Genomic DNA, 27,066 nt, shown 5'->3' on the forward strand with positions numbered 1-27,066 from the left:
CTTTAAATATATTAATAAATTATAGGTATAGAGGCAATAATAATATAGGTAATGATAAATAATATTTAATATTTGCGTTGCAGGTAGTAGTATAGTATTATTATAGTAGAAGTATTGCCATTTTATCACAACGAAATTAATGTAAATAAAAACTAATAATAAAATTATTTTCTATAAGTAGAAATATTCTACTTACATCACTAGCCGTAGGTATGGTATTTAGAAATATGTTATCTTTTATTTTTTCATCGTGCATACTTACCTAGGTATCTTATATTAAAATGTTTAGTTTGCATTTAATGACAATAAGCATAATATTTTGTATTATTAAAATGCAGACAGGATACAAAGACCGGGATTATGTTAGGCGGGTAATAGTCTTTCATCGTTTTTCCAAGTGCAAGCCATAATAATACACTAAGACAATGTTGTGCATTTCATTATTATAGAAAACATTGATAAACCTCCGAGTTTATATATTATTTATTCTTTGTGTACCTAGGTAATTGTATAAAATATTCATGTTACTGGGATTAAATAATACATACCTACTTGGTTTTTAAAAATATATTGTTTTACATACAATATGTTAAGTAATAATTCTAGGTAGGTGCCTAGGCAGTATATTAAATTTTCAAGTCTAAATACTTCTGTAAATAATATTATTATGTTTGTTTTTATATGAATGGTTTTTAAAAAAAAATTTTTATTATTATTTTTAATTATTCAACTTTTCAGTTATTTTTGTAAAGCTACTAATAATAATAATGATGAATGCATAATAATAATATAATCGTGATCCGTCGACAACTTCTAGAAACTGAATTTACACTGTGGTAGTCGATTCGAATATAATATTACGTGCCCATGTTTATTTTTAATATTTGAGGAAAGATCGAATATGGACTTGTGGTTTTTGATCGCGAACAATATTTCCACCGCCGAAGGGTCTCCTTGGCGCCGCCGTCTGCGATAGGATATTATTAATAATTTACTAGGGATCGAATATTATGATAAAGAGAAGAGGAGTGGAGTGGTTGCAGCAGACTGGACAGGTAATATGTTCCGGTCGATGTTGGTAATAATTCTTGAATGGTTAAAGTTCAGCCGTACCCTCATCCCACTGCAGCTATTGTCGACCGTACACAGAGTTTGACGTCTACGCCGAAACCGAAAACGATAAAGCAGCAACAGAAGGATTTTTAGGTCATTCGTATACGAGGGTTCAAAATATGGAATGTAAATCAAAGCCAAAAGAAATATTTTTTTTCTGTCCGGTGTTCCGCTACAGCAAGGGTCCTGTGGTGTTTGGTTTTAGAATTCCTACGCTTTACCGTACAATTTTATCGGCAAAGCGTTTGAATTGTAAAACCGAACCCCAGTACGAACATCATGCAAATTTATGGAGCTACATCGATCCCATCAATGAAAACGTGGCTTCCATTAAAAGTTTTATGCCAACCAAACCTTCTATATTTTATCATTGTACACAGTAATAATAATCGATATTTTACAACTATAATTTGTTACATTATTTAATAAAATATGTATGAATATTATAACTATCCACTTGTATATTATATTTCTAGTAATAATAGTAATAAATTATTTATTATATAATTATATTATTAAGTACGTACACCAAAGTGAAGTGGTGTTACAAATTAATATATATGTTTATAACATTCAACATGATTAGATAATATTTATATTTTATAATATAAATATTATAGTATAGGTACCTACCTAATTCCGTGTTTTAATTTTGTTATTTAAATATTAAAAATAAAATATTTTGTACAAATATATGTCTATATTATATTAAATAATTACCTACACTAAGTAAATAATAATGTATCAAAGATTAAACAAAAATTCAAACGATGTTTTCATATAAAACTACCTTGAAAATTATGTATAGCCATAAGATGTCTTATTTTATTAACTATTAATGGTTGTTAATAAGTTTTGCACTAACTAATTATTATTTCATTTGTAATACTTATGGACTTGAAAGCAAAGTTATTTTTACGTAAACTAAGTTATTAAATATTTCAGTGTTGTACTGAGCATAGTTAATAAGAAAATATTTGTTATAAATCCATACTGTTAAGTTCATTTTTGACTGTAGGTAAGTATAATAGTTTACACTCGTTTAAATTTTAATTGAATAAATTACAATGGGCATGATAATAATAATACAATATATCAAGTTATGGTGTCCTCATTATATTTATATCACATTTAATGACCGTACATTGGCACATTAAACACATTCTGTTTTGTGTTTTTCGTCGAATTAAAAGTTACCAATTCGATTAGATACATATTATTTTGTTATTTGTAAAACATGTACTCACTACGTATAATATTATGCTCTATGCGTTTCTTCTTAACGCTGACTGAGCCGAATATGTATTGATGGGCATAATCTCAGACAATGTATTAATACGAGGGTCGATGCACATACACAATACACCTCATAAAATTGTCATGTCTTGATAATTTTTTATTTTCTTTGAAATAGGAAAACCTTTTCTATGTCGCATTGATTTCAAATGTTTGAATGAACTTTAAGGAACGCAAAAATATGTACTCTAAACTACAATCCAATCTGTATTAAGTTTCCATCATTCAAACAATTAAAAAAATTATCGAAATGTGACTATAGTTCACGAGGTGTGAGAATTTTTCCTGCGAGCAAAGCTTTTGTACTAAAAACACTTTGGCTCCTACATCATTAATAATTATATTAAATCGAGGTGATTATCTTTTTTGATCTAGTGATATACTGGTGTTTGATTGATTATAATGACGCAGTAATTCATATTCTAATATATTTTATTTTCTTTGAACATTGGATTTGATATTATTTTATTTTATTAGTTATACTACTTTGACATTAACAATACATATTTGTGATAACAGAATTCGATACAAAAAAGAGAGAAAATAAATTAAATCTATACAATTATACATTAATACAGAATACATTCATCTGATGACAATAACTTTTGTTTTAAATATATACATTAATAATTTAGCAAATCGTCGATGGCAGGGTTTGCATTGGCAAACGACATTAAGCGTCTTAAAGGCTCATTAGCCATATAGTTAGTGGTGGCGTGCGGGACATAGAAGAGGGCCTTTGAGCGGGATGGACGGGATGGAACTTTAAAGGAGATTTGAGAGAGGAGGACTGGAAAATCTATATTATTGTTTAAAAGACCCTCAAGGATTTTAATACCTGCGACACGGTGACGTTCGGCCAAGGAGGCCATACCAAGGTGAATAGCAATCGGTGTACCTATAGTTATGAGGTTCACAAGGTATCTTAAGTATGATACTAGCATATATTATAATGATATATGATTAAAATAAATTATTAACACCCGTGATCAGTGATTAGGTTCAAGTCATAAATTACCAGTATTTTCTATGTTATATTGTTAATTATACCATATATAAGCGATATAGGATTTGGAAGCATGTGAGATATTAGTATGTTTTGTTGTTTTTCATTTGACAAAGTATTTAATTTTTTTTTTTTTTATTTACAATATTATGTTATATTTTATTATTGTTGTATAATGTATACAATAATATTTTATTATGTATCACAATATTACAGCAATATTAGTATAAAGATCAAAAAATATATAAATATATTTTATATAATAAGTCTTGTATAAGAATCCACATGTTACCCGTCCTTATATAAAATGCATGCTCTAATGGACGTTTCTCTTGGTAATGGAGGGGAAATATAAAGGTAATTCAATTTCATAGTTGGAAGGATATTATAAAACGATAGAATACTGCCACGTCCTTCGAAATAGTATCGTTGGTCTTAGTATATATCGTAAAAAATGGCGAAAATCGCATGCAGGGACGTTTTGTGAGAATAAGTAACAGTTCTAGTAAAGCACCTATGATAAAACACATGATAAGAAATAGAATGTTTGTAGTTAAATTACATTTGTCGGCCAGTCAGCGCAACGATATCGGGCGAAAGCCTTTGAATAAACAATGATGACTTTCACGTGAATACGGAGCAGAACATATAGTAATATGTATATATATAATACAGCCATGAGTTTAAGAAAATAGAAATAGTTTACTCTGCTTTACCTATTTTTCATATGTGAGGAATACGGTTAAGCTCGTCTGGAAGCTCGAAGGAATAAAAACGTCCAGATCAAAAAGTAACTTGGCGAAAGAGGGTCAGGGGTTATGGCTTTTTTGGTCTTATATACTCGCGTATACATCTCGTTTCTCTTCCTCCTCCTCATCCTCCTAACCCCTCCCCCCCTGACCAGCAAATGGAATCTGCGATTCATTTCGTACGGGGGTGTACCTACGCTTATGTGTGTGTGTGTGAGTGTGTTAAAATATAGCCGTATGTGCGTGTGTATATGTATGTTTAAAAGAGGGGGTGGACTTCACGCGAAGCTATATACCGCTGAAAGAGAGCGCGATTTGTCTTGGTTGCCACAACATCCTTCTGGCAAGACCAATTTGGAACTGTCTATCCTTCTCCGCACACGCATACACAGACACAGACACACACTCACACGCGCACTCTGCAAAATTGATGGTAGAGAGGGGTGGGTCAGTATAATATAATGTTCTGCCACTGCATTCAGTCCTCTTCTAAACCTTTTGACCTGCTACCACCGCCGCTGTCATCTATATATAGGTCTAAATCTTTTAGACCACATAAGCCTCGTCGTCCGTATACCACGACGAAACCCCTTCAACGCTTACATCTCGATCCCCATATACGACGATACAGTTCTATAAGGCCTATTTTTGTGGGCCAACGCCGAAATCCAATAAAGGCACAACAAATAGACAGGAAGATAACAGATTGTTTCGATGCAGGATATATCTACCTGCATGTGTGTAGTGGTGGTGGTAGTGTATTTTATTTTATTCGTCGTCGTCGAGTTTATTATTATTTCTTTTTTCCATTTAAACGTCAGCATTCAAACAAAGATATACGTATATTATACAATGTAATATATATTATTTGATTTAATTGGATTTCTGGTATTTTATTTTACAACAAACAATCTTGACCGTATAGTAACTAACTACTAAGCCTTCCCTTACACTTAAAACTCGAGGGTGGTGCTAACCATATTAATTAATTAGAAAATAGTATTTTTTTAAATATATGTTTACAATCTGTATAATACAAAAAGTGAATTAGTTAATAGATACAAAGATTCGATTTCGTAAAATTAACCCGGGGTGGAAGTCTCACTAAGTTGAGACACCAAACTATATATTTATAATCATACAAAATATGTTTTTAATTTCATTTGAACAGAGTGTTTAGTATAATATAATGTTATTACATCGAGGCCTATTAAAGATAAGGTGTAAAGGTACGATAATAAATATTTATTGATGTCATTATAGCTAATGTGGATAATTAAAAGTATCGGGATAGAGGTATAATTATGGACTATGGGCTTACATTGTTTATGGGATACAGTGGTGAGAAGAAAAAGAGAGGGTTAATTAACGAAGTAAAAACGGAAAGAAATATCGGTAATGATGTTTCATTTTTAGAATTATCTGGTACTAAGACATAGTTAGAATCGGTAGCAACTGATCACAGTTTGATCCAGAAAGGAAAAGTAATAAATAAACACATAATGTTTTTTATTAGTATTATTATTGTTTGGATAATTATTTTTTGATGCTTGAAAACAAATTTGTAAAATGTTTTGGACATCCCTTGAATTTTGATGTGTGAGCACCCCCCACATAAGTGGTACTTGTCTGGACTGCTTTCGTCTTTGGACAGGCGATCCTCCCGTATACTTACCTCGTTTAAATATAATTACAGAAGTTTGAAGTGCACCCCATAGTCCTGAGTCCTGACAGTCAGATTAATTGGTGGACCACTCTTGGATTTATACGGTATTTCTACTGTAGGACTGACTGACTAAGCTTCATTCTCATAGACAGCATATTTATTGACCAAGAGAACCGTACAAACTATCAGCACCTTAATTTTTAAAACGGGCGGGAAAGAATAGTGGAAGAACAAAACTGATACTCAAACTCATTGTTCGGGTAACATACATTAGTGATAAGTATACAAGATTATTTTTTCATCAGCATTTTCAATTTTTGTTGCATAATATGAAATATATTATGATTCAATGTAATAATATTTTAACCCTTTTTATTATCATTAGTTTGTATCAATGAATATTACTTATTTTAACTCACATGTTAATATCAATTACTTACTTAATTACTTTAGGACCTAATCAATAATCTACATTTCATAGCACGGTTTTCAGTTTTAATGCATTTTGAAGTTCAATTTCATAATTCATCAAATTAACTAGAGTAGGTATAACCACAAGAATGCGCGATTTCAATAGAGATAGACGGCGCCTATTTTTGTATTTTCTTAGCTGATATAATAATAAAATTGGCCATTGGAACTGAGCCGGCCAGTCCACAACTTTCTTCAGACAACTAACCAAAACTGCTAGTTGCTACTCACTGTCTGTTCTTCAATCACAATATCTATTCATTGTTTCGATCACGGTTAATCTGATAGTTATAATATAGTAAGATAATTACCGTGGTTTTGGAGTAATTTATTGTCATATTTATTACTTCATCAGTCTACTAATACAAACCGACCAATTTCTATAAAAACTAAAAGTCAAAAAGAGATATCTGATAACCTAAGACATATTGTAACTATTACTATAATATATTTATTCAAATATTTAAAATCGTTCATATTTTGAACTCAAAATTTGAATTATAAATTATAATTATTCGAGTGTCATAGCTAAATACGTTTTGTATGCAATAGCCCCTTTTCGTTATTCGTGTATACACTAAATTAAAATATATTTTCTGTGGTGTGTGATTTTATGGTCTTAGACATAGTTCAAAATACACTATTTAGGAAAAAAATATTTATTTAGTGCATTGTGTTAAACGAATGGAACTAAATAAATAAATAATTCATTATAGGTATAACTTATAATCCTACTTATGGTTTTCCATACATCAAGTAACCATATGCGTTAAAAAATATAGGTATTAGTTTGTTAGCCTACACATTATATTATGATGTTGGTCATTAGTTGCAAAACTTTACGATTTCATTTAAATTCCGTTTCTTAAAACTGTTTAAATATTTTAAAGTATAATATTATAATTGTTGTTTAAGAAGAGAACGTACCTATTATTATACCGACGATTTTCTGCATTTTAATTTGTAGTACGAAATAAAACGTCAACGAAATTTATAATTTATTTCACTGCCACTCCATTATTATATTAAACATTGTTATGAATTATGTATTTCCGTGACGCGTTATACCATTTTTGTTCAGAACAGATATAATAAACCGACCAAATAGAATTTTTCGAGCAAACAATTTAGTATAGGTAGGGAGGTATATATATCTGATGAATAAGTACTGCAATTTATGATTTGACTAGAATTCTCGATTATTTTATCGAAATTTAATGTTACATAGGTAATAATAATATAATCTACTTATGACGTAGATACATATATTATACATACACACAACGCGCGCAGACTGCCACATAATTTTAAAAAACATATCGCAATTTTCAATTTATTTATTTAGCGTAGGTGTACAACATTATGAATGTTTTATCGTTTTAGAAGAATATTTAATTTAACCGAACCACGCGTTTCTTGCGTCTCGCACTCCCCGATCATAGTTCTATATTTTATATATTATGCTTATTGTAGATTTCCTCCGGGTTTTATGGTTTTTTTTCCCCCGTTACACTAATATTTTAAGAATGCCCGAGAAACAGGTATTCATAAATTATTCATAAACTATTTCCGTGTACCTGTGCAAATATAAATCCTCGTTTTTGCTCTTTGAATACGGAATAATATTCATGCACGCTGCGAAACGTTAGGACACAATTTCTTTTCTTTTACACCCTCAGGAACGCGCGAGAGTGTGTTACCAAAAATGCACGAGCGAAAGAATTCGATAACACCTTTTGCTTCAATGGCATTATTACTGTTTTTTATTTTTTGACATTTCCATCATTCACTATTGTGATAGTCGTTATATATTATAACATGTACCAGGTATACTGTATAATATTATTATTATCGTGACTCATTCATGGTTTATGTTGTTTCAGAAGCTGACTATACGCTGGACGATTCGTATTGGAACCAGGAGAGTCCCGTTGGTGAGTTGTTCTGAACAATATTACTGCAATTATTGTTCTATTTTGTTTTTTAACGTGGTTAATTTTCTTCGTTCGTTCGGTCGTTTCGTTGTTTTAATAGATTGCGAATTTTTATTATGACAATTATTACAATAATAATAATAATAATAATAATAATAATAATAATAATAATAAAAAAAGTACAAATTTATACTACGCGTCTCTTGTCTGTAATGTATTTGTATATTTATATATATTTTTTTTACCCATGTCGACCCATTTACTCCCTGTTGCTAATAATTTATGGATTCAAATTACTCCCCCTCCCGTCGCTATTAATTTATTTCATTCGTATGTGCCCCGTGTACAAACAAACATAACACTCATTTATCTATTCTGTATTGCGGACGATCTATGTGTTAAAAACGTATTAAACACGCAGTAAATTTATTAAAACGGGACAAGTATGACTTGCAATTAGTGGTTTTTGTAGGGTTATTCAACCGGCGGCATAATAAATGGACGACATAACGATATTTCTGGTACCCTTCGGAATTAACCAAACTTGGTTTCACAAACCCGTTTTCCTAAAAAATGTTGCTATTATATTATATTATTATGGTCGATAGGAATATTATTATTATGCTTCCGTAGAGCTTGAAGTTAATGGGAACTAAATTTGATTTTAAACCTTAGGGTCTTAAAATGCTCAGTGTTCTGTAAAGTGTAAATACGCTCGCCCGCCCACCATCCAACGTCTGTACCTCACTTTTTTTTTTATAATAATACCGTTTATTATTACGGCTTAATTCCCTACAAATCATATAACGTATATATTTAGACCAGATATACTCATATAGATTTATTTGCAAAATCTTAAAATATTATTAGACCCTAAACTAATTTGATTATTATTGAGTCAAGTTACGGTAGGTATGGTTACCTAAATAAAGTTTTTAATCTAATGACGACTGCCTAAGTGTTATAGTATATTTTATACAATTATATGTATTACACAAATTTAAAATCACTTTCACATAAGTTTAAAAATAATTAAAATAATCATTTAACTATGTTTAACATCACCGCCTCTACACGCTATAACGACAACGACGATGATAATATGACGTTATATTTAATATATACATATTATGTTTTAATATTTTCCATGTTATTAACGTCGGTTCCAAATTAAATAAATAGTTATTTATAGTTCCACACATTGATAATATAATTTATAACATAATATTTGAGTTTAAGCTCGAGTTCAAACATTTGTCGACCTAAACGGCCGACTATTATTCGGAATTCGGGTGGTTGTTAAACTGCGGTGCTATAACGACCATCACTACTGGTCTGTGTATTTATTAGAATGAATTAACTAGCTATGGGTACGAGAAAATTGTTGCCAGTTGTGTACGTGTGTCGCGTGTGGTATATAATAATATTATATTATACTTCTATAATGTGGGTGTGGACCACATGAAACTTTTCACCTGATCAAAACGCAGAGACGTGCGTTGGTTCTGGAATTCGAAACGATTGGGTGTGTGTACTGATAAGGATTTTGGTTCCGAGAAATGACATCAAAAGGAAGATACGCATGCGCAACGAACACTTAATTAAGTTTCCGCGAGATAACAAGAGGTGTAGTATGACTTAATTTGGAGCACTCAGACCTTCGAAAGTTCTCAAAACTAGTAGTGACTGTATTTGGTGCGAAATGTAATTCTATTTCATTTTATGTAGGTACATTTGAAAGAATTTCCAATCTCGAGACGATTTTTCATCGATATTCTCAAATATCAAAGGGTTTTAATTTTAAAAAAAAATGTATTAATAATTAAAAATGTATAAAAAAATAATATAATTACGATAATACTTAAAAATATTCATTAAAATACTTCAATGTTTTCAAAGTTTGAGATAATATTTTAAATTCCTGAAAGCAAATGTTTTTCTATATCTATATCTTTGAAACTTATCTTTGTAGAATAAAAAAATGTTATTTTATTAATCGATTAAAAATACTTCAGCTGGACAATTATAACACAATTAATAACAAAAAAAAAATAATAATAATAATAGCTTTTATTATAACTATAATTATTCGTTACAACTTCTAAGAAATTTGTTATAATTATATATTCATAATTTTTTTATTAACAAAAAATTAGTTTTCAAAAAGTTTTCAAACAAAAGTATTTTCTTGGATAAAACATAAGCTATAGCTTGATTAAAAACCATAGTAATATATCATATGATTTTAATATTCAACTTAATTTTTTTAATCTTTTGATCATAATATATTTAATATATTCATATTATGACACGCACATATCTATTTGCGCACATCACTATTCGATATTGCACATATTTTTATGAATAAAGTTGAGCAGATATTAAAACTCTTATAAATATATATATATATATATATAAATGATTTACATAAATAATTCAGACCTACTCGAAACAAATAAATTATTTTAGGTGTGTACATTTTTATCGAGGAATAAGGAGGGTTTAGACTTCGATTTATTTAAAGTGATTTCATTCTTCAAACAAAATGTATTAGCAGCGAAACTTAGATTTTACAATCCTGCGTAGTATATAGTAACGGTTTTAATTCATGGTATATGAAAGTCTTTTAGTGTGCATTAGTTCGCTTAGTACTTTATTATGGGTCATTTGTTTAGAACCCTTGTTAGTTTGGGAAAATTGACTTGTTACTTGTTAGAGAGTAGTGTACAAGTGCACCGTGGTACTTTCATCGAATTTTAGCTTTTAGATTGTGTAGACTATAACTCTAACTAAATACTGTGTTGAACTATTAAATTAAATTTAAGCCTTTGTATTTTGTAATGATATATTATAAAATACGTTAAACTTTCGGATTAAAAAATAATTTTCAAATGAAAACTCAATTCTTTTCAACGCTTTTCACATAAGTTTAACTTGAGTAATATAGTGTATTACTTATAAAGTTATAACCTACTTATTCTCCATTATTTTAAATAATATATATATATATATACATTTTAATTTATCTTTATTTTCTTTAGTGACTTGAGCACTTGACCATTAGTGCTACATACATTTACAATATCATAATTACATACTTATATTAATGACTTGTTCATAAATATAATTTTATATTTTCGTAGCTTACATATTATATTATTCCATTTTTAATAATATTAAACGACATTCGTTATTTTTTTTTAACGTTAGGTATAAACTTTAAAATATAATTTGTTTTAGCTTCAATAAATTGTCTTATTTTTATTTGTTTATTCATTCATTGAAATGTCGAACAAAATAATATAAACAGTTACTTCAGTTTTGAATTTCTAAGATTTGTTTGATAATTTTGTGAAATAATCGTTATATAATATTTATTATTAAATGATTGTTATATTTCGTTTTGTATGATTAATTTAGATATTATAATGTTTTAAACTTAGCAATTATATTCCATATAAATATCCGGTTTCCTTTATATCATATACTAAACCTTTAACAATGAATAAGCCAATAAGGCTTGTTTGGCCATGGTTACACCATTTCGAGTTGTTTGTTTTAATTAGAAAAAACAAATATAAAACAATGTACGTAGATTCCTTGATATCGATCCGTGGTATAAACATGACGGAAGTATATATAATAACACAGTCGCGATAACGTCCGTGGTTGTGACGATTGCGAAGGTGTCGGTGGGGTTTAGTGCGTCCTTTGATGTCTCAACGAGAGAATTCCGCCTTAGCAATAATATTAACGCACGCGGTGGTGGTGGTTGTGGTAGTGTCAGAGAAGCAAAGAATAAAGTAGCTGCGTATTGGCAAAGATCTTAGATAGGATTTACAAGTCTGGGCGGCGGTGTTTGTAGTTCAGAGTTTTACATGGGGTCGGCAGACCAAAGGGCTCTCGACCCCGCAGACCAGAAAGGATCTGTGTTATAATGAAATTATACCCTCTCGTTCGACCTGGCGACAGCCATACACATACACTTGTGACGTTTTCAACAATGCACAGGGTGTGCGCAGAGTGTGCACAATAGAGAGAGGAAAAAAAATGTAGAGGGCATAAAGAAAAACGATACTTAGCCCCCGGACTCGGGTAACACTCGACTTTTAAGACAATGGGCAGCTGAGGGCCATGGAACGAAATTGTATATAACCGCCGGAGGGCTCTCTTTTCTATGTCAATTGCCGGGAGAAGAGTACGAGCTAGGTGGTGGGTGACCTATTATTGTTATATATTATTATTGTGGGTCATATCCACACACTGTCGTCGCTATATACACATATACATATACATATACATATACATATACATACATATATACCGCATATCCTGAATTCCTGCAATTGTGGGCGTGAACTGAGCAGCATGCAGTGGAGCTACAGAGTCGAGGCCAACGTTTTCAACGAGTATATTATATTATTATTATAGTTACAGTCGTGAGCGACTCCGATATTTTTGTTGGAATTGTGGGGGAAAAAAGTCCAAGTAACCCTAGATGATTTATACAGATGAAACCTATATATTATCATATTCGTCATAGCTTACTCTAAAATAAAATTCCATATAGGTGATGATGAGGGAGGTTTCAAAATGATCAGCTACTAGAACGCACATGATGTAAAACTGCTTATCTATGTTCGCAATAAAATATGATTCTTGCATCGCAGTTTATTATATAGGTATTAATGTATTATGTACCTACGTTTTTTTATTTTTAATAAAATTATACATTTTAAATTTACCTAATAAAGATTTTAAAAAATAATAATTCTTGAATAATTATTTTAATTTAAAATTGTTAAATTTTCAGAAATAGTTGTGTATAATAAATAGAAACTGTGCATAAGTAATAATCACAAATGCCAAAAGTATTATAAAAATGTAATAAGAAATACTTATTTCGGACTTGGGTTATCTCCAGCTATTATGAATAATTAAAAAATAAACAAATTATAGGTAATAATAAATAAATTATAGACACATCAAAACATTGAAAAATTGTATTGATATTAAAATTTTTTTTTTCATCTAGTGTAAACCATTTTTATGGCTATTATTTTAGTTTTTGGAATTTCTTTATGTATAATATGACAAAATTTAGTTCTTCGATTTCGCTGTTCATGTGTTTATTATGCTAATCATATAAAATTGTGAAATCTGCTATTTGCTTCATCGTAAGAAATGTATATCGTGGTTTTATGTGTTAGAAAATTTTGATTTTCGTTACAATTTTTTAAGTGTAATTTCTGTTATATGTTATTAATATTTTATTTTGAAATTACTAACTATTTTCCTTGTATAGAATTTATATCAATTACATTGAAGTTTATACAGAAGGTTACATGTAACACAATTTTTATAATTGTTGGTGTTTTGAATTTGAGTGTTGTAAATATTTTGTTACGTTTTTATTTGTAATATATAACTAGTATTAACTCAATATGATTACTAATAACTGTAGTTGACAATATGATATATAATTATATTTAATAATAATAACGTATATATTATACATTTATATGTAAAGTGAAGGGGGAGTGGCAGAGTACCTAAAATGAATTCTAAATAATTTGTAGATATACATTTTTCTTGAATTAAAAGAAAAGAATACAATGATAAAATAATTTTCAGCAATGCTATATTTTTTTTTAAAACTTATATAGGTAATTATAAATTACAATTTGTCTTCATATTTACTTAAGATTTGATTGTATATTTACTTTAATATTATATTTTTTGAATTTATTTTCAAGTTTTATATTTCTTAGTGTTTTAAGAAAATGTGTTCAAACTATAAATTATTTTTATATATGAAAATAAATATCGTATTTCAAACACAAACATTTTTAATATTATATTTTATATAAACTATAAATTTACAATATTTAAAAATCACAATGTATTAAAATCACCATAAATTTATAACAACCATTTTAGTATTACAAATAATACCGATTGACTCTTAATTACCTATAAAAATAAAATTACTAACATTAAGTATTTAAAAATATGTTGTACCACCCTCATTATAATATGAAACTAAAATTTAAATAATAAATAAATATTTATGTTTAATTTTCATTAATTGTCCATGGCTAAAAAGTTTTCGTGTACCTATGACGTTATTATTTTATTGCAATTGCTTCAAGCGTAGTAATTAACCATCTTAAATTTTAAAAATAACCTAAGAAAAGTGTATTTATTTGTCACACGCATGCGTTTAAATATTAAGTTAAATTTATCCATCGGTTATGTTAGATTTATTTAAATTTAAAAACTTAACAGAATATTATTACATTTGTCATACTTTTAGGTAGATAGTATAACTCAATGACAACACTATTATGTTTTTGGAATTTAGAAAATTATATTTAATTTTTTTTTACCATAGATAAATAAATTATTCGCTTTAAAGAAAAACTTACTCAAAAACTAAAACTAGAAGAGTTTATCGGTTGAAAACAGAGTATGAAATTAGTGCGGTTATAGTTTGTATGAAAAAAAAAAGGAAAACTTTCGATGAAATCAGAATAATTTTTTGAACCTCAAATACAGCTGCTGATATTATTAATGTGTTAAACTTATGGTTTGAAAGGAAAATATTTATGTTCAAGAAAAGTTTTTCGATAAATATTTTGAGATTAACGAGTTTTAAATACTGAATTTGGCACACCGACTAATGTATCAGTACAACAGCGCAGTGAAATAATAGCACTTCATTATTATTATTATTATTATTACTATTATATTACCTACCTCTCTTTATTCAAAATAGCACCGTATATTATAATATCGAATTTTGAATTAGTTAGGTATACCGTTGGGGTAATTAATTATATAATATAATATGATATTGTCAGTAAATATTATTTTATTAATCTATGAATACTATAATTGAAACACACTCAAACAACATCATTTGGTAGTGGGATTTGATTCAAAACTAAAAGCGTATTTTATTTAAACTATATTTCAAGTAATCGCCGTGAGATTTTCGAGTTAAAAATTGATATTAAAAATGATATATTTCCCTCGTGATTTTATAATATAAAATATTAAAATCAGTTACTTCGGTATCGACGAGTATAGTACACACCACTCTAGCGGGTATAATCTTGTTTCGTTCCTAGGGATTAGCAAATTAGCGATAAAAAAACCGGATAGAGACCGGATGTTGAGCCCTCGTAGAAATAGCGTAGTGACGGTGGGTTGTGGTAATTAATTTTAAAGCAATAATAAATCATCGCATTCAGAACACGTTTTTGAGCTTCTAACCGAGTTCGCCTAGCTGACGTTTCTTAGTAGTTTTTCGACAGTAGTCTGTAGTTTTTCCTTGCACTCGCAGAAACTGTATTGCACGATAATAGAAAATCTACCCCTCCGTAGTAGTAGTAGTACCTACCATCTTGATTAGATTTTCAAATTTAAAACATCCCACGTACACTTTTCGAGTACAAATGGCTGTCTAAAAAAGTATTCATGGAAAAAGAGAAAAAACAAATCAAAGTGAAAATATCTAATCGCCTGCAGTATCTATAATTGACTTGCTGTTCATCATTGAAGACCTGGGCAGACTAAATATTTAGGTGCAATTCTCAAATCCTAAAAGTAGTAATTGTTCAATAGAATTGTGAATACAAACATTTATATTTATAACATAAATAAATAACATATTTTTTTCGTGTGAATGTGTGTTGAAGTTAAAACTATATTTATGGGCTTATGGCGTTACATAAAGACGTTTATTTAATAGTTTTAAACATAAAAGTACAAAAGTAATCATAATCGTTTTATTAGCTGTTCTATAAAGTATAACATATACATACGTCATGCACGCAATGTATACAATATATACGCATTTTACTTACTGTATTTACATCAAAGCATGATATCAATTAATTATTTTACTAATCTGGTTACCCGCCCAATATCTTTCTGGAAAAGGATCGATAAAGTTAATTGAAATCACACATACACAAGGAAAGTAATTCAATTTTTCCCCTTCAATTTCTTGCTTCAAAACTTTGGGATAAGGTCCAAAACCCTCTGTGATTTATGTACATGAAACGATATGTACTAAAACCCTACGCTCTTGATAGTTAAGTGGAATAACTATCGTCGAATTTAAAACCAATTATCCATGCGATAGAACTTTATGTGAAAGTAAAGAAATGTTTGACTAACATTATTTATTTTATTTTTCCCATTTTATTAAGTTAAATTAAATAAGTCGAAAGACCTTTAGTAACTATATAATAATATTATTATTCGATAAATTAGTTAGAGACAACTTTTCCCCGTCAGGTATTTTTTCTTTGGGAGAAAACTACGAGAAAAATTACCGCTGAGTTGTGCGTGTGTGTGTGTGTGTGTGTGTGTATACATATATATAAATTATTATCATGGGAAATTCAATTTGCATTTGTATACGCTATGTAAAATGGAAAACCATAACTTAATTTTTTTGCTCACCTATAAAATGTAATTTGTACCCTTATGATCCCAAACCCTTTGAATGACCACGAAAATGCAGTAAAAACTGATGGGTCACGTAGTTTTTTGATAAATCTCTCAATAGACTGTTGTGCTCAAAAGGAGACACTTTGATGGAGCTAAAATTCTCACCCTAATCCACCCCTACACAGTTTTTGCTAAACATCAATGACCATACACATATTAATGTAAAGAATTTATGATAATATTTTTGTACTGTGCACATAATATATTTTACTGAATTGTCTATTTCCCTGTTTATAAGGCTTACTAAATAATCTTCAAGTTATAATTGTACTAAGAATTCATAACTCAGGTACAAAATAAATTCAATCATTCGCCGTATATATTATATACATATCAACCATAAGATTTTTGTTTTGGCCTTACGAAATTCAAATTTTGAGGTCTGGTGTATCAAGATAGAAACAGTGTTCACGAATTGAAGCTAAACAATATAAAATTGTGTTATTGTATAATAATATTATGTGCGTGGTATAGGTCAAACGACAATGGGTAGCGTGCAAAAACGTACTCGTCTAATGCTCATAATTATTATTTTACATTAAATCATAAATTATAATAAATACTTTTCGTTATGGTTAAAAACAGAGTGGTTATATTTCAATTAATAACAGTAGCTTAAAAAGGGTCCAGTAAATTTATATACATTTTTTTAAAACCATGTTATTTATATTACATAGCGACCCAATTGTTGAACGCTATTTTTAAGTCCGATTAAAACTTAAAGACACGTATACGAAAATGATTAATATAGTTTAATCTAACTGCCGTCAATTTCGTCACGTAAAACATTAATGGCCCAATATAATATACAGGCATTTTTGGCATTAATTGTGTATTGCAAAATGCGTTGATTAGTTTATTAGTATATTCATAACGATTTAAAATAGTAAAATACACAATTTTGTTATTTAAAAACTGTATTCATGATTTTTCAAGAAAATTGTAAGGTTGAACTATTGATTTCCATTAAGTAGGTAGATAATTCATATTATGATCTCATACCATAGTTTACGTTTAGTATAAATGGAAGGTACTGCGATAATATTATTTACCAAACTCATCATCCCAATCAAGGGTATGGAGGTTAGAGGTAAGTGTTGCCTTTTGTGATATTCAATTTTAAAACAATATTAAATCGCATTTTAAAACGATTCTAAACACTTGAAACGTTTTTATTTTTAAAATGCGATTTCAATCGTAAAAATTATGATGAACGATTTTACACATTTATTTCTTAGTGACTATTATAATATATTAAATATTAATGAATACATTATGTAACTATTACGTAACTATTACGCACGTCACATAATTTAATAAAGCGAAAATTAACTTATTATCTTCCATACGTTACTCTCCCCATTACTAAACCATCTATAGTATAAAGTTATCTACCACAAATCTCGCACTCTATCTATAATTATGAATATATGAGCTCTTATAAAATTATATTTATATTTATTCGTATGAATTGATAATTAATTAATAATCAAACCTAATCAACATACTATGTATACATGTGTCATGCGTGAAAATATTAGATTGAAGTCAGTTACCCAATTCTGCTTTTTTTTATAAATAAATCATATTTTATTTATGTAAATGAAAAAATACAGCCTTAATCCCTTCCAAACAAGTTTACCAAGTCTCGCTAATGCTTCCCCCTCTTATATAATATGTATTCTTCGTATTGTTATAAAAGATAAATCATCTTACATACAAATGATGATACGCATACTGCATGATGAATATAAGTATTGTTTTAGAATGGATTTTGAATATGGTTTCAATGAACAGTAAAATTGAGTTCCCAAGTTCGTGCTCCGGGAGCGATTTGTTTTTTTTACTTGTTTGTTTCCAGAGTATTCGCACAAAATATGAAAAAGCACCCAGCCAATTTTCTCAAGCGATATTCATAACAAAATAAACAGCGTTACCCATCTGCTATAAAAAGTATGAGTCTCTATAGCACAATACTTATTGTATGTTCTAAGATATACCCATCCCCTCTCACCTCGAAATAAACTAAACTAATAGTAAAATTGTAAGATATATTTTTCTTTTTCTTATTGAACTACTTATATCATATATTTTCCGTATGACTACAATATTGGTTTTATAGCAATAGTTTTTAATGTACCCACAAAATGTCGTTTCATAATAATTATCATCATTTAGCATACCATTATAATATTAATTATAATATATCGTACAGAGTTTTAGTTGTTTACCTTCTTGTGTTTCTGAAACCACCATCATCGAGTTTACTTTCTTCCAAAGACGACACCATCTACCCGAACCATCGAAGTTTTTAAACAAAAATTACATGAAATTCCTACCACCGACAATTTTTGAAATATATTGTTACACAAAACAATCCACGAAAGTTTTAACAGTTCTCTTCTAGTAGCCTGCTCATTTATTTTTAATAATTATTACATATTTACATATACGGCTGAGAGACATGCTCTGAGATTCGTTTGGTTCAACTCGGCAGTACAGGTTACAAGTTTCGAGTGCCTACCTATATTATAATAGCTATTTATCGTGCAGGTCATAATGTCCTGAGGGTTTCGTATATAAATCTTAAACATCTCTCATACGCCGTCTGTGATGTAATTTAAAACTTTTGTTTAGTACCTACTCTTGAGCCCCAAACTGAACCCTGTGGATTATCGTACCCGTCACTGCGGCGCCATCGTCTGTCAATCGAGCTCCGTTTATAACTGCACAACAACGACGTGTAACGGTTAAATTCACGCAAATACAAAACTTTGATAAAATATACGGTATACTTGGTTAAAACGCACATTGCATGTACACAATGGCGTCACTAGAGCTTCAAATGGCCATGGGCCTCTAATATTACACATTTAGGGGAAGGAAGTATCAGGAACGTACACCCGCCCACAAAAGATCTACCCCTGCTAATAGGTTATAAGTAATTATTGAAGCGTTCTACAGCCTGTGTATTTTCAATCACAATAACCCATACAATTTCGTGAAATCCACGAATGGGCGCTCTCCAAATAGCCACCACCACCAACAATACGCTTTTCGATGTATGATCGAATAACGGCCAGAACATCCTATTTTTAAACCAAAATTGGACTCTGTAAAATAATATTTTTCTGAAAAGTATCTACCATCTGAATTTCTAGCAAAAGGTCCTTATTAGTTTTACTGTTTTATGTCTACTATAACTAACCGTTCTCCAATTAATACAATATCGCTGACATCGTCGATCTAACAGGTAAAAAAAAAAGTGAATATTTTTTTAAAAATATATTTAAATAAATATAAGCGTGTTTCAGTCATTATTCTAAAAAGTAAATTTATAATATGTATTAAACCAATGTAATTGTACAAGAATATCATTTTTTTTCTTTAAAAGATCATTTGTTTTTAAATTTTGTAATAATATATAGTGATCTGTTTTTTGGATTCGTGACATTTGTCGACGAGCCCTCTATAGTCATCCGCCCGTGGCTCTTTGCCCGTTATACCACCCCATCGGTACGTCACTGCATGTATATTAATATTGTTCGTGTAGGCAGTAAAATTATTACGCACGTACTTTTATGCTCGAATCCAGTACGACCACAATATTATTTATAAAGCGAAAACAATATTAATTATTATTATTATTTTCATTGTCGTCATCGTACGATGACGTATTAGTATAGCCGAGTATCGCTCTATTATATAAGAACTTTATTTTCGTGGCGCTTGACAATGATAATTTAATAATAATAACAACAACAATAACAACGACGACGACGACATCGCAGGCCGCCGCCGCTTATGAATATCTCATGATATAATAATATTATATTGATATATATTATATAAAATACGATCCGAGAGCGCACGTGTGCTACTACTGCTGCTGCCGCCACCCATTCCTCCGTCCCCCATCCGCATGCACTGCTGCTGCAGTGTTATAACACGACTGTGATTTATAACAGTCCTAAACTCTGCGCCCGACAGCCTAAGTGTGCGTATAAATCTCTCGACGTGCGCCTTGTCTTGGAAGCGACAGTCCGGAAAACAATACTATACACTCACGCACGACAGCGCGGTGGCGGCCCCAGAAAAAAAAATAAACCGTTTCTATGTTAATAATCTGTTAAAATAAAAATACGAAAAAACAGAACCCGGAACGGAGCTGGGTAAAAACAGAGGTGGCGGCGGTGGCGCCCGAAATGATAATATTATATAATATGCATACGGGGGGAAAAAAACGAGAAAACCCTGCAGCAGTGTTTAACCGGAACGTCTTTTGCGCGATGGAAAACTATATTCTACCCTCACCCCTTCCCCATCCCCTAACCCCACCCTGCGTGAAACTATAAAATATATCCTTACCGGATGTCGACGCTTTGGCGTATAGTCGCCGTGTATTATATAGCAGTAAACCACGCCGTTTTCGCGCACTAGAATATAATCGTTTGCTCTGTTTGATGGAAAAGTACAATAATAATATATTATTGTTATTATTATTATTTTTATTATTAACCTAACCTAACCGAACAGCGAACACGTCGAACGGCACTTTTCGATTCTTACTTTAATATCGTATTATTATAGAAGCTTTATATACAATAGTATTATTATACTATTATACTACCTGTTCGTATTGTAAATAATATTATTTAGGTTAGGCGCTCGATAATGATCGACGAGTTGTCGAACGGTTCCTTTGAAGTACATAATATTATTTTGGCATATGGGGATTTTTTGGTTCGAATATCAATACGGTTGTAGAAAACGCGTTTATCTATTTCAAACGTATCAATGTACCTATAGTTGTAATAGTATTTTCTCTATTGATAAATCATATTATGTTCTCGTACAGCTGTTATATTATACGTGACGCGTATAACTGTGTGAATTCTATACTTTTAAACACAGGTACCAATAGTTTGTTAGGTCGACTATATGTTTTTTGTCTACATTTTTGCAAACTATTCTACCAGCGATCCTTCCACACCCCGCGCGCCACTATAAATATCCTTCCCGGATGTCGATGCTTCAGTAATCGTGTACCAGTGAACCGTTTTCCCACTTTAATATTATCGTCTGAACTATTTGCTTGAAACGTATATGAAATAATAATACACTACTACTATTATTATTATTATTATTATTATTATTATTATTATTGTAACGCGTGGCTGCCTCGGCGGGAGTCGAAATTGATCAGTGAACACTTCGGAAAACGCATTAAGCGCTTTCCGATTCCGACTTTTTGTTATAGGTACCTTTATAATATTATTATATTATACCTGATGGTATCGTACATATGTAGGTTAGTCGCTCGATGATGATCGAAAAATTGTCGTTTTTTTAACGGTCCCTTTGAAGTTCATACGAGGATTTTCAACAACAATACGGTTGTAGAAATGCGTTTTTCTATTTCAAACGTATCACTGTACGTTGTAATGACAATATTTTCTCTATCGATAAATCGAATTGTATAGGATAGGTAGGTAACCACCACTCATACAGTTATACATGATGTGTACTTCAGTGTGAATTCTATATTTTTGAACGTAAGTAGATACCTATAATTTGTCAGGTCAACTAAGTTTTTTGTCTAAATTTTTGAAAACTATTCTAGGTACCCACGACCCACTCTATTTTCTCTATTGATAAATTATATTATGTTCTCATACACACTATTATACATGACACGTACTACTGTGTGAATTCTAATTATCTAATCTTACCTATTATATCTATTATAGCTTGTTAGGTTGACTATGTTTTTTTGTCTTCAATATTATTCAGTATTTACTGAAACGTTAAAAATGTAAGACTTGTGTAAGGCATTTTAAACGTTATTTTTCAATTAATTTAAAATCTCAATTAACTAAAAATAAAAATAAAAATTGATTGTGTTAAAAAAAAAAACCGTACGTGTAATGGCAAAAGCAAATAATATGTCACTAATTTATATTATATTATTATCCTCCCTATTGTTCGCATCTTTGTCACGTTTTCCAAAATATTTATCATTAACGTACTTATATACGTTTTGATTCTTTCTACCGCGATACACACAGCATAACAAAATGTATGGAATGGAAATCGCTGTGTACTGAGCTGCATCAAGTATCTAAAGTATAAACACCGAAGAGTATATTATTATATTTTCAACTTATCTTATGTATTTTTCATTTGTTACTTTATCCCATTTTCCGTATCTATGATTTATTTAAGACTTATGTTATGTTGTGTATTTTTCATCATCTCTTCTTTTGCTTATTTTATACCAAATATATTATGTGCACGTGTGTTATATATAAAGTCAAGTATTTTTTTTCACAATATTATCACGTTGTGAAAGTTCGTTTCACTAGTATTATTGATGAACTTGCAGGATTTCCGTTGTTATTTATACCACCGCGAAGATAACTATGCAATAAACGTAGATTATTTTTGGGTTTCGTTTCATATTTATTTTTTATTTTTACCGTTCATTCGCATATTATTTCCTTTTACCTAATTAACAAAATACGTGAGTAACATCAAAACACTAATTCGATATTTACAACTATAGCCAGAACTCAGAAGGCCTAAAGGAAACTATATAATATTCTGAATTTCTGTAATAACCAAGGAAAATAGGTCATACTAACCGATAGTCATAACTGCCGATAAAATTGTACGTATAAAACTTACCTATGCATTTTTCGGGCCCCTTACTTTATGGTCATAAAATCCGATATGTCACCTGTGTCATTATAAACGATTTCTACTGTATATGAAAAATATGTAACTGAAGTTTTACTGTGTAAACTATTATTACGAATACCTAGAACGTCTTCTACGCAAAGTTTTAAGTTATTAATTACGAGTTCATTGTATTCGTTTTATAATTTAATGGCACTGAATTATTGTTAAGTGTAATATGTGTAACTAAAATCTATTACTAAAGTTAAAAATACATTTGGAATATTAACTTACAATAATTGTAAGTTAATTAATTAAACAATTATTTCTTACTTATAATGTATTATTTAAACAAACGCATTAAAGGTCGGGTCATTTGTCTTTTATCAAAAAAGTTGCAAACAATATCTATCTTAGTTTATGTACCTACTTAATTTGTTAAAGGATTTTTATAAAAATATATTATTTTAAACTTTAAACCGAAAATAATCTAGCAAAATCGTTTTTTGTTTGATTCAATCATGAATAGCATTCAATATTCATAGTTGTGTTCCTTAATTTTAATAACTAATTTTATTCAATTGTGGAATCAATTATAATGAATAATTTATGTAAGCTATAATCAAAAGAATTTTGACGTTGTGATATTTTAGAAATACAATTAAGTCGTAAACGTAATTCTTTTGATATTACAGGTATCAAATAATCAATGCATTTCCAACATCAAAAAGATAAAATCCACCAACATTGCTAACATCTCGTGTAATAACTTCCCAGACGTATGACGATAGGAAACATTTTTAGATTTATATTCCAATTGATCGAGACACGAATGCGAAATGAGTGTGAACGATACTGAAAAATGCTTCCGGTGAGGTTCCCTTTACGGATTTGCATTTGCCTTTGGGGAAAACTTTTGCTTGAATCGATATTGGTTTATATATTTATATATTTATTTTTTTTTTTTTTTTTGAGGCAACGTTAGAGTTCAAAGTGAAAACTAGGGTCCGATTCCTACAGTCTCTCTCCCTTAGATATATCATATATACCTATACATATATATGTCTCTGTCTCTATCTGCCTGTCTCTTTCTCTCTCTCTCTCTCTCTCTCTCTCTCTCTCTCTCTCTCTCTCTCTCTCCGTCCTCGGAGACTTCTCTCCGGAGACACATAAATTAAAGAGAAGATCGGTAACAGTGGACTTTTTTTTTTTATGTACCACTATATATAATATAGTATCACGGGCCGATTGGAGATTGAGTGGTCGTCTTGCCAGATAACCCGCAATAAATAGCAAATCATACAACCATAAATAATCCATCTAATACCACGAATATCGAATACTAGGCAAAATAAAATCAAAATCTTCTAAAAAATAAATATACATTAATATTGTATAGATACCTATACAATATACATAGACATATATTATATAATAGCAATCGTGACACTTTTGACTAGACGTCAAAAATCTATTGTCCCCTTTTCCTTTTTTTTTATTATTTCTTTTATTATTTCTGAACTCTGAATAGTATTGCACATGATAGCTTAAAAATGAAATCCTTATTGTGTGTCAATGTTACAATAGTCCAACAGAGTTATTGTTGGATATTTTTCTGTATTCATTATAATTTAATATCCAAGATTAGTGTATGACTAAATAAAATAATATATTATTAGGGATGATTTTTTTTCGTCTAAGTCATTATAGTTTTCCTCCAAACTTTTTTAAAATGTATATTATATTATACTAAATAATATTATTATAAATTATTACACAAATAAATAAAATATGCGTGTTCTATTTATATATTATTATGTTTTCGTAATAGTAATATTATAATTTATTATGTTTTCGAATGTATTCATGCATACTTAAATCTTTTATTTGTTGACGATTTAACGAAAATCTTACAAGGTACCTACTTTAGTTTACATTATATTGATAAATCGTAAATCTCTTATGTTTATTGATTGTCACGATTTTAAATAAAAGTGTTATTTTATCGTCAATATTTTTAACACATTAAATGCATACCTAGGTATAACAAATTAACGGAAAAAAGTTTTTATATTTATTAGGATTTTAAGTAGTTGCCTACATAATAGTTGTATTGGATAATAAAAAACATAAGACCAAAAGTTTGAAAAGACGTTTTACTAAAATTGTTTTCGTGAACAGTTCCGAAAAATTTAATGTATAAATGAATTCATAAACTAAATTTGTCAAATGATTTCACGAAAAGTTTAAAGCTTTGTCGTTTTTCTTACAAATTCATAATGCTACTCCCAAAAGATGATTAAGACAAATAGGTGTACTCGGAATGATTTAAATAATGCTGATTACACATTTTTATGTACAGGTATACCAGCCATATTATAATATAAATAAACAATATGAATAAATAATTAGCTAATGCGGGTTGCATAAATATTTTTAAATAAACGTTGCGTTAGTTGGCGAATAATAAATTAGACGTTGGCGACGAGTTTCAAAACAGCTTCGAATGTTGAATTTTATAGATTCTGGACGGGCAAACACTCGGAATATATTTTAGCGACGCTTGTATAACTAGCTATAGCTCTTTCCATCTACCATAACAAGCTTAACTGGGTTCAGGCAGGGATTATGCATAATTCTCGTGATGGCATTTAATAGGGTACTGTATCCAACATAATTATATACATCATTTAAGCATAAAACGATCGTGTTGACACGATTTAAACATAATAATATTTAATAATTTTAATTCGTTTTATATCGCATCGGATTATTTTTCAATAATATTAAAAGAGATCAGATATTAGACACCCCTATATGTTGCAATTCGAACGATATAATAGTGTTTTCCGCGTACTAATCTATAACATTATTGTCATAAGAAATAATACGACAGAATGATAATATCATATTATTGCCGATGATATTATTATACAGACTACATGCGTATAAGGTATGCGCATTTTGTACGATAACAATAATAATTTGTTGGCCATCTGAAGGTCCATTCAAGTAAAAATTACAAGAGTTGTCATTTTAATTTCAAACTTGTTATAACACCAGGAGAATGAACAGTGTGCATTTTCTATGTGTGATGTGCATTATAGTCGGTTAGAATTGAGTTTCCAATAATTTGTGATGTAATTTGAAAAAGGAAAAAGAAAACAAGCGAAATATTATCACATGAAATATTATGATTAATGACCGTATGCGTACAACTATATGGTTACATTCATATATGATTAATGTACTCGATATAAAAATGAAAAGCAAACCAGTGAGTTCTAAAAGCACTCCGCGCGAACATTTTTTTTTCGTTCGAAACTGAAAAATAAGTTCTGTAATAATATAATTCTGAAAGTTTATTTATGTTGTATATGACAGAATTTTTTTATTATATATATATATGACGTGTATATTTTAATATAGTATTATTATTGATACGTCCGCCGTCACCGTCAGTGGTTTATCTAATATTACATAAATATTTCACCAATATGGAAGGTCGATCGCCAGTAATTGTAGTTAAAAACATATCCAATCGTCGAGACTATTCATCGGGGTGAGGTGAATTGTCGACCAACAGAAAAACGATTTTTTAAGTTTGTTCCAGTATCACGATGATAGGTT

At 29.7% G+C, this 27,066-nt stretch overlaps 1 protein-coding gene, 1 long non-coding RNA gene and 1 other non-coding gene across 5 annotated transcripts in view; 2 read left to right on the forward strand and 1 right to left on the reverse strand.

The window, feature by feature from the left end:
* The first annotated feature begins 1,313 nt into the window (after nucleotides 1-1,313).
* Nucleotides 1,314-1,372, forward strand: Mir927 (microRNA mir-927). The gene has a single exon (NR_040163.1). It is a non-coding gene; the product is annotated as a microRNA mir-927 (primary transcript).
* A 5,906-nt stretch (nucleotides 1,373-7,278) lies between these two features.
* Nucleotides 7,279-27,066, forward strand: part of LOC100163277 (disintegrin and metalloproteinase domain-containing protein 11) — a 164,535-nt gene continuing 144,747 nt past the window's right edge. The window contains exon 1 of one of the 3 annotated variants that reach the window (XM_029488038.1): nucleotides 7,279-8,235. In XM_029488038.1, the coding sequence (XP_029343898.1) occupies nucleotides 8,166-8,235 (70 nt within the window). In that variant the 5' untranslated portion in view covers nucleotides 7,279-8,165. The remainder of the gene's footprint in view (nucleotides 8,236-27,066) is intronic. The other 2 variants (XM_029488037.1, XM_029488039.1) reach the window with 2 other exon arrangements.
* On the reverse strand, nucleotides 18,884-25,135 carry LOC107882593. The gene is made up of 2 exons (XR_003839140.1): nucleotides 22,949-25,135; nucleotides 18,884-22,879 (listed from the first exon to the last, which is right to left on the reverse strand). It is a non-coding gene; the product is annotated as an uncharacterized LOC107882593 (long non-coding RNA).

The sequence above is a fragment of the Acyrthosiphon pisum genome, chromosome A1 (genome assembly GCF_005508785.2).
Source record: "Acyrthosiphon pisum isolate AL4f chromosome A1, pea_aphid_22Mar2018_4r6ur, whole genome shotgun sequence".
NCBI lineage: Eukaryota > Metazoa > Arthropoda > Insecta > Hemiptera > Aphididae > Acyrthosiphon > Acyrthosiphon pisum.